Genomic DNA, 8,327 nt, shown 5'->3' on the forward strand with positions numbered 1-8,327 from the left:
CTCTCATCCCTGGTACTTTAGAAGACGCCAAGATCATTTTTCAGTTTGTGGGACCAGGGGGCAAGCTCAGAGCCCTGCACAGGCAGAAGGAAGAGGATGAGACTTATATCCTAAAATAAGTGTAAAGCTGAAGAGGGGTTTATTCTCCACAGCTAAATGAAAAGGAAAAAGAAAAAAAAATATCCAGAATAGCAATGTTGCAGATACAAAGACTGTCATGGACCAGTGCAAGTTTGCAAAATGATATGTAAATGACCCCAGTTTTGACTGTGGTGGCCCTCTGCTAGTCTACTTAGTAAAAGAAAGTTTTGGTTAATTTGGTTAACATGGGCTAAAATGCAGACTATATTAATAATTTGTATTTCCAGGAAAACACTGTATCTTTAATGCTTTGCTTAAGAGTCAAAGGGGGGTCAGAAGAGTTTGTTGCTCACAGATTACCAATTGTGCAGCATTTGCTCCATATTCCACACCCAGCACTGGTGACAATCAGTGTAGGAGACGTGTTTTCCTAACAGTCACCAGCCACTCTGCTGCTGCTGTTACTGGATGTGTGTGGCTGATCCCATATTGCTCTGTGTACACTGAGCAAGAGGGAGGTTTAACATCCTAAAGGTGTTCCGAGGAAATGAGTGGGGATTTCTCCCCTCTCTGGCTGACTCATTACGTTATCCCTCCGTGTGACCTTTTTCCCACTAATCTGAAATAACAGCTTTTCCTGTATTTACAGGTTAAATGGAGGATACACATTCTACTTTTTACTCATTGTGATGAAGATCTTTTTGTCTGTCTCCGAATAAAGGGTCGGGTTGGTTTACAAATTGTGGGTCAGCCCATTCGGTGACCTGGGCAAACACCCCGGGTCAAACTTCCTCAAAGCCTCCCCACCCAACTGGAATAAGTTAATTTGCCCCTCGCCGACTACGGCCCCGCTAGCCATATCCCTGGTGTCCGGGAGGGTGCCTGGTTTCCCTCTGCCCTCCTGCCTGAGGGGACCATTGGCTCAAGCGGAATCGCAGCTGCCCTGCCAGGCACGGCAGGAGGTGGCTGCGCTACGGCTCCGCGCCGGCAGCGAGCTTGGAAGGAGTCGCGCTCAAGAACTTTTATTTGGTTTATCCCCGGCACCGCCGCGGCTGCCGCCTGCCTCTCAGTCCCCTTATTTCTCCTCCTCTGAAGGAGCTGCACCTCAGAGAACAGCCGGGAGATCCCGGTGCCTTTTAGACGCGTGTTCCTAGGAGCATCCCGTGGAGTTCAGGGGGGCAGGGCATCCCCCACTCCGCGGGGCATCCCCAGTGACAGCCTTGGAGCAACGTCCCACCGTGTCGTGCCCTGCTCGCCCGTAATGCCAGCCCGCGACCGGTGCCCCCAGCAGCTACCCCCGATCCCTCGCTGACCACGTTTTGCTCCTTTTTTTCCCTGTGTGGATAAGAAAACGACCCCCAACGCCACCCAAGGAAGCTCCCTCCGGGGAAACAAGAGGGGACGGCGGGTATAAGCATTTATTCCAAGGCATCGCTTGTACAGGCACTGCACCCGGAGGTGGTAAAAAAGAGCGGGGGGGAGGGGGGGGTTGGGGAGGAGGCGACGAGGGGCGACAGATCCAGGCCCCCGGAGAGAACGGGCGGGAGCAGGGCTGGGCTTTTGGTGCTGTCAGAGGCCGGGGGCTCTCCGCCCTCTGCGACCTCTGCGCATCTCCCTGCCTCCGGCAGTCTCCCCGTGCGCCCGGGAGTAACTCGCAGCGTCCGCAATCATAAATAGGATTTTTCGTGTGGGGCCGAGTCTCTATAGCATGGAAGGGTGCTGGCCCGGGGGCAGGCCGAAGGCATTGGGGTGGGAATGGCCGAGAAGGTTGAGGTAGTGGCGGTCCAGCCCCTGCACGGAGGAAAGGAAGGTGCTGCGCTGCTGGCCGGGACTGGCGAGGGGCACGGCGGCGTTGGGGAGGTGGTAGGGCAGGGAGGGGCTGCGGGCAGCGCCGTGCCAGGGAAAAGGCCCCCCCGAGGGCGGCTGGAGAACGGCCTCGCCGGGACTGTGGCCGTGCCCGGAGCACTCGGGCCCAGGGTGCAGCTGGTAGGAAAAGTCCGGCTCCGGGAGGGAGCCCAGAGAAGTGAAGAGGGGCTCGGTGACGAAGCGCGCTTTGGACTGGAGAAAGGCCAGGATGCGGGCGTATTTTGTGTCTTTGGTCTCCATCCTCTCCACCGTCGTCAGGTAGTGGACCAAGTTCTTCATGCACTCGTGGTAGCCGTAGTGGAAGTAGTTGGCGAACTCGGAAAGCAGCTCTGCTGGAAAGGAAGGGCAGCGGAGCCGAGCTCCTCAGGGTCTGGCCGGAAGGGGCAGGGGTGATCAAGGGCCGGCCCCACGCAGCGGGTTTCCCGAGGGGTGTCCCGGCGGGGGGCCGCGCCCGCCCACCTACCCTTCTCCCGGCCGCGAGGGAAGTCCGCCGAGTGCAGGGCCCGCAGGTACTGCACCGTCATCTCCAGGATCTCCGCTTTCTCCAGCTTCCCCGAGCTCTGCAACGGGCGAGGAAGAGAGGCATCACCTCTCCCCTGTGGCTGCGCTGCGCTCCGTCAGGCTGCCCCCCTCAAGTCCCCCCGCTTCGGGAGGGGTGTCGCTCCATACCGGCCAGAGGACGCAGGGGCTACCCCCCTCCCCCGCCTACCTGCTTGGCCAGGGCCATGGGTACCGTCTTCCCCAGCTCGGTGAGGCAGCGGTTGATACGGTCCCTCCGCCGCTTCTCAATCACTTTGTGGGAAACCGGCGTCCTCTACGAAACACACGGGGTGCGTTAGTGTGGGGGGAAAAGCCCGATCCGGCCTCGCTGGGGAAGCTGCCCCTGACCCCAGTCCCTCAACAGCAGCCGGTCCCGGTCGGGCTCCGAGCAGCGGCGCCGGGCGTGACGCGGCTCAGGGAGAGACGCTCGGGTGGCGGGTCCTCTCCGTGCCACCCCGGGGTCTCCCTGTCTGAGCGGGCGACCCCAGCACGGCAGGCTTGTTTTGGGGTTTGGGGAAATAGTTGTTTTGTTTGAGTTGGAGTCTCTTTTAAGGGAAAGGCGGTGAGGGGACCAGGCTCGGGTCTGTCCGGAGGCTCCGCAGAGCTGTGCGCGCAAGGCGGACAGCCACTCACCCTCCGCTCCTTGAGTTTGGAGGCCATGGTGGGCACTGCATCCCCGCTCTCTCTGGGTCCCTTATAAAGCCATCACGACTTGGGGGGGACCCCGGGGGGCTTTCACGGGCCCACTGATCCCATAGGATTAGGGGCGAGCGGCGCCGAGGGAATGTATGCATTAAAGATCAGGGTGGAAGAGGGCGAGAGAGGGATGAAGGTTGGGGGTTTTTTTTCTTCTCTCTTCTTCCTTTCCTTCCCCCTCCCCTCCTCGCCCCTGTTCACGCAGCTAGGGGCGGCCCAGCTGTGTCGCCCCACGTGGACTTCGGGGACACACGTGACGGTCCCACAATAGCGGCGGGGATGGGGCCGGGGATGCGGCGAGAGGGGCGCAGGGCGCGGTATCGCGTTCTGCGTCTCGCTCGCCGTATCCCCGGCCCTATCCTCGCCGCCTGCCTGCAAATCCCCGGCACCCCCCACCCCTCCCCTTAGCCCTGGCGCTGACTGCATTTTAAAGCCTGTCCAGAGTCATTAAAGTAATTAAGTAAGCCCTTAATAGGCTGTTCCGCCCAGTTCAAGGGAGAACCCTTGGAGACGGAGTGGCCCCGTTTGTTCTCAGGCTTTTCTCACACGACTTGGTGACACGTCCATCTTTATAAGAGATGGCAGCGAGGCTTTTTTTGTTTATACCGCTTTATGCGCCGGGGACACCCCGGCAGGTGTGGGACCGGGGGGCTGGCACACGATATCCCCCCTCCCCTCACCCCCCCTTCGTTTTTTTTCCGCCGGCCCGGGGAGGCTCTCGCCAGCCTTTGGCACACGACGCTTCTTTTTTGTGTGGTGTGCGCGTCTGTGCGTTGTTGTTTTACCCCCCCTGCTCCCCCCCTCTCCTTTGGAGAGGCTCAATTTGTAGCCTATTATCCTATAGGAAAATGTCCCATTGAAAAGTATGAATAGTTTCATTGGGCCTAAATTTTAATAATGCGGGTCAAAGAAAAGAGGGGCAAATAAAGAGGGGATCGCAGCTGGTCCGAGAGTGCATTATTCGGTGTCACCTGCGAGCGGGATCGCCGACAGACCCCCTATTCATTTGCCTAATTTTGGTCAATTTAACAAACTTCAGGAGAAATTATTGTGGCATTGTTAAGGAGGGTAAAGCTTTCTGATCGAATTAACAGCATGTTTTGATCCGGTAAATGTCATTAAAAAGAAAGAAACAATCGCGTTTAAAGGGGGGCTCCGAGTTAAACGCGCCAAGTGGAGACGCCGGAGCGCAAAGCTCACAAAGGGAGCAAGTAACTGCCACAGGGGAACTTTTGTACGCTCACATTGCTGAGGTTTTTTACACAAAAAGGCATTATTTCATACTTGAATACGTTTAATCCAACAATTGTCTATTTTCTGCAAACATATTTTCACAGCATTGTTAGCTTTCCTCTCCGCCGCCCTCCGCCCGGGCAGCCGCGCTCTGAGCCTGGCGAGCGCACCGAGCCCCCGACCGGCTCCGCACCGCCCGCACCACCCCGCACCGCCCCCGCCGGGGCCGCCCCGCCGCGTCGGGGGGGCCGTCCGCCACCACCGCCCACCGCCCCCTCCCCACCCCGGGCGGCGTGGCGGCGGGCCAGGCCCTAGCATGGCCCTCTCCACGGCAGGCGGTGCGCCTCCGCGGCCGGCACAGGGCGGCGGGGCCCACCCGCTCGCTTGCCCCCCCTCCACCCCAGGCCCCGCCGCCGCTCCCAACCCTGCCGCGGGGCGCCGCCACCCCCGGAGTGGGGACGGAAAATCTGAGGGCTGCCGTGGGGGCTGGCGAGACCGCCCGGTGCCTGGTCCTGCACGTCTGGGAGGCATCGCCGAGCCCCGGGCAGCGCCGTAGAAACGGCGTTCGCTCCAGCCGTGTGAGCTCGGGGAGGTGGCATTCCAGACACTTCCACGTCCCCTCCCGTGTCCCGCATTTTCCCATTCCTTACTTATTGGGATTTAAATGGAGAAAACATCCCCACCTTGTCTTCCCCGGGAGTGCACGGCGGAGGGCACCGCCGCTCACACCCGGTCATCTCCCAGAAGCGGTCGGTGGAAAGGCGCGGTGCCGGTCCATGCCCCGCCGCCTCGGGCAAGCCCCGCAGCCGCCTTGGGCTGCCCGGGAGTGTGAAGCGGCCCTACGGGAGGCGGCAGACGCCCCAGGACTCGTCTGTTGTGGACGGCGGGGCCGGCCAGGCCGACTGCCCGCCCGGGCGCCCCTACGTGCGGTGCTGTTGGCCGCATTATGCTTCCAGGAGCCTTGTAGGTTTCGATATATTCATTCTTGTACAATGGGATTAAACACTAACCGTTATCATCCAAATTAACCAAACTCTGAATAGCAAATGCGAAGGCTTTTATTTATCTTCTCCTCTTTTGCTCCACTGGCGGAGTTGGAGTTGATCCTCTTACTGTCTGTGTTAACCGCCAGCTGCAGGCACCTGCGAGGCCACTCTTTTACACGAGGGAAGTTGTTTATTTTCTCGCTGGCTGCTTCTGCATTGCCTCCCTGCGGGCCAAGCCGCAGGCCGGGGCAAGCAGGGGTAGGGGCAAGCCAAGGCATCGGCGGGGTGACACGAGGAGGCCGCGGCGTCCTGGCGTGTGCTGCCACCTCGTCCTCGGAGTCTTTCGGTGAGGCTGAGCAAGAGTGGCATCACTCGACATTGCCTCGGTCAGATCTGCAGCCTTGTAGGGAAGCCAGGAGAAGGCTTTAAAAAAAATTTTTTGGGGTAGTTTTTAACTCCCTGTGAGCCCCCGCCAGCTCAATATCCCTGCAGAAACACTGTCAGAGTTCTTTGGAAACCCAAGGTGGGCACCCGCGTCCCCATCTCCCTGCACCATTTTTGTTCTCTCGCCCAGCTCCCTGGCCAGCTGAGACCCTCTCCTCGGGCGAAGGGCTAGCTGTGGGCCGTGGCTGGTCAGGGTCCGGGGCACGGAGCCACAGCCCTGGGACACGTGGAGCCCTGCGCTGCCGGTGCTCGGCTACTGCGGGAGCAGCGGCTGTAGTTGGGCGGTTCACAGCATTTTGGTAGCGTTTGGCCCCTCTTCTGCTAACACTGGTGCTGCCGTGCCCTGTCCAGCCCCGGGTTCTGCTGGGGAGAGTCTTCTAGGAGGTGTCAAGCTGCTTTGAAATGTCATCTGATTTTGCCTTTCTATGAAAACAGCTCGTCTCCCTGATTTCCCTTCTCTTCTCTGCTCTTCTGAATCTGAAGGGGGTTATGCCTTTACTTCACCAAGTGGACAAAGCTGCAGATAGTAGGCTTGCAAATCTTTGGCATTGTGTGCACTCAAGAAGCCAGCGAATGAGTCTCCTCCCATGGAAGGTGCTGTCCATGCAACTGGTGAATTGAGTGCAGAAAGTCAAGTGTTGCAGCAAAGCTGGGGCAGCAGTTGGCCTACCACATGGTGGTCTGGTTCAGTGCTCCTGGGAGAGGTATTGGAGGTCCTGCTGTGTAGTGTGGAAAGGCAGTCACACTCCCAGATGATCTCAGAGCAGGTAGTGAATGGGAGAATGCAAAAGGTGAAACAGGTCCTACTTGTAGAAGGAGGTAGAGTTATTACTTGGCAGTCGTGGAAGAAGCAATAATCTTCAGATCATTGAGAGAAGACATTTAATTCAGTAGTTCAACCCTCAGCTGTAAACATAGTGGTTCCGATGCTGTACTGGCTTTTGCTGTCAGTTTGTTTACTCTTGCACCCTTGGTGAGGCTAGGCTGAGCTAGCAAGTGGAACAAGAGTTTCAATCTTTTCATAGCTCCTAATGCTCTCTGCCTTCAGGTCTAAGGCTGCTTGATTGTCACCTTGTTCCCCAGCTGCAGAGGTACCTCTTTCCTTGATGCTATTGTTGCTTCCAGCTAAGGTCTGCCTCTGTCTTCCTCCTCTGTCCCAGTGGAAGGGCCACACCCCTCTGTTGTTCACTTGCCCTGAATGGTGGCATGAGCAGATGGGATGTGATAACATGACAGGACTTGGGACTCCATCCCAAGGTTGTCCTTCACAGAAGAAGTCTCATTCATAGTCATGACTCTCATATTGTTGTGTTGATTACAAGATGCTCTGCTCAAAAGCCAAGAGTGCTCTAGGAACTGCTGTTCGTACTTCTGTCTTCTGTATATGATGTTCTTCTCATGCCGCAATATACAGCAATGCCCATAAGCTAAACTTTGATCCTAAAAACTCTAAAACTTTGATCCTTATCTTAGAAAGTTGTCAAGTATCTCTCAGTGCTTCTGGTGGCAGATAGGACTTCCAAGTCAGTAGTGTTCCTGCATGCTGCGGTGTGCTTGTGCACCTCTGAGGAAGCACATTTCATTGTAATTATGTTTTGTAATGTGATTTCAATACACTTTGTTCTTCAGGATTAAAAGCCTTTTGTAAGTGTAAAATCTGATCTGGTTTGCTCTTGGATACTCTGGTTTGTATGAACACCAGTTAGAAGTTTGCTATGTCCATAAAGGCTCACTTTCCATAATTTTACACCTTTTCAGCCTTACTGATTTGACCATGTGTTGGAATCTAGAGTTTACATGTCAGCCTCTGCATCGTAACACTGTGGATGACTGCCAGCAAAAGAGGAAGATTAAAAATGGGACACTTGAAAAAGGTCCCACTTTATTTATTTAAGGACTTAACAGAAGTTTTAGTGGATGAACAGGATGCCTGAAAATGCATAAACCCACCCACTCAGTGGCCTGACTTAGTCATTCCCAAAATGATCCTCCCCCAAGATCACACAGAGGTGACTGCTGCCTTGCATGCAGTCTCTATCTTTTGCCACTGAACTGACTATGGTCTTTTATTTACCATCCTTCTGGAGAGTTCCCATTTGGCAGTCTGACTAACAGTGTATCTTCTGTCACAAAAAGTTAGAAAAGAGAACTGCTGCATGGCACCTGCAAAAAGGGCTTCAAAAGGTAGCAATGTTTGGGGTACTGATCAGTTGCAAGTCATTCTCTTGCATATCTTCTTGTAATTCACACTAACTCCTTTGCTGACTTCCTTTCTTCGGTCAGGCATAAAATTTCAGGCTTATATGTAGGATAGCTAATATACACAGAATTGTACAGGGAAAAACCAATTCACTGATTAAAATCAGTTATATCTGTTACACCCATTTACAGGAGTGTATGTACATCGACAGAAGACCTGCCACAGCTTTCACCCATCAAATGTCTGTATTGCAACACTTGAGACCATGTGCTGTGTGTTTG

The 8,327-nt window shown here is 55.7% G+C and overlaps 1 protein-coding gene across 2 annotated transcripts; it reads right to left on the minus strand.

Annotated features, from left to right (window-relative positions):
• Window positions 1-1,782: 1,782 nt before the first annotated feature.
• On the minus strand, window positions 1,783-3,147 carry HELT (helt bHLH transcription factor). 2 transcript variants are annotated; one of them, XM_054383250.1, is made up of 4 exons: window positions 3,121-3,147; window positions 2,657-2,761; window positions 2,411-2,507; window positions 1,783-2,276 (listed from the first exon to the last, which is right to left on the minus strand). In XM_054383250.1, exons 1-4 carry the CDS (start codon window positions 3,145-3,147, stop codon window positions 1,783-1,785), a joined length of 723 nt encoding a protein of 240 aa, XP_054239225.1. The 2 variants fall into 2 exon arrangements, with proteins under 2 accessions (XP_054239225.1, XP_054239224.1); XM_054383249.1 differs by having other exon boundaries at window positions 1,783-2,279.
• Between the last annotated feature and the right edge of the window lie 5,180 nt (window positions 3,148-8,327).

The sequence above is a fragment of the Indicator indicator genome, chromosome 8, assembly GCF_027791375.1.
Source record: "Indicator indicator isolate 239-I01 chromosome 8, UM_Iind_1.1, whole genome shotgun sequence".
Lineage (NCBI taxonomy): Eukaryota > Metazoa > Chordata > Aves > Piciformes > Indicatoridae > Indicator > Indicator indicator.

Excerpts from the sequence above, each read along its gene's own strand:
- HELT (XM_054383249.1), bottom strand. The coding sequence starts at position 3,147 with ATGGCCTCCAAACTCAAGGAGCGGAGG. Across the intron at positions 2,508-2,656 it reads CCATGGCCCTGGCCAAGCAG|AGCTCGGGGAAGCTGGAGAA; the intron begins GTAGGCGGGGGA and ends CGCCCGTTGCAG. Across the intron at positions 2,280-2,410 it reads CCCTCGCGGCCGGGAGAAGG|CAGAGCTGCTTTCCGAGTTC; the intron begins GTAGGTGGGCGG and ends CTTCCTTTCCAG.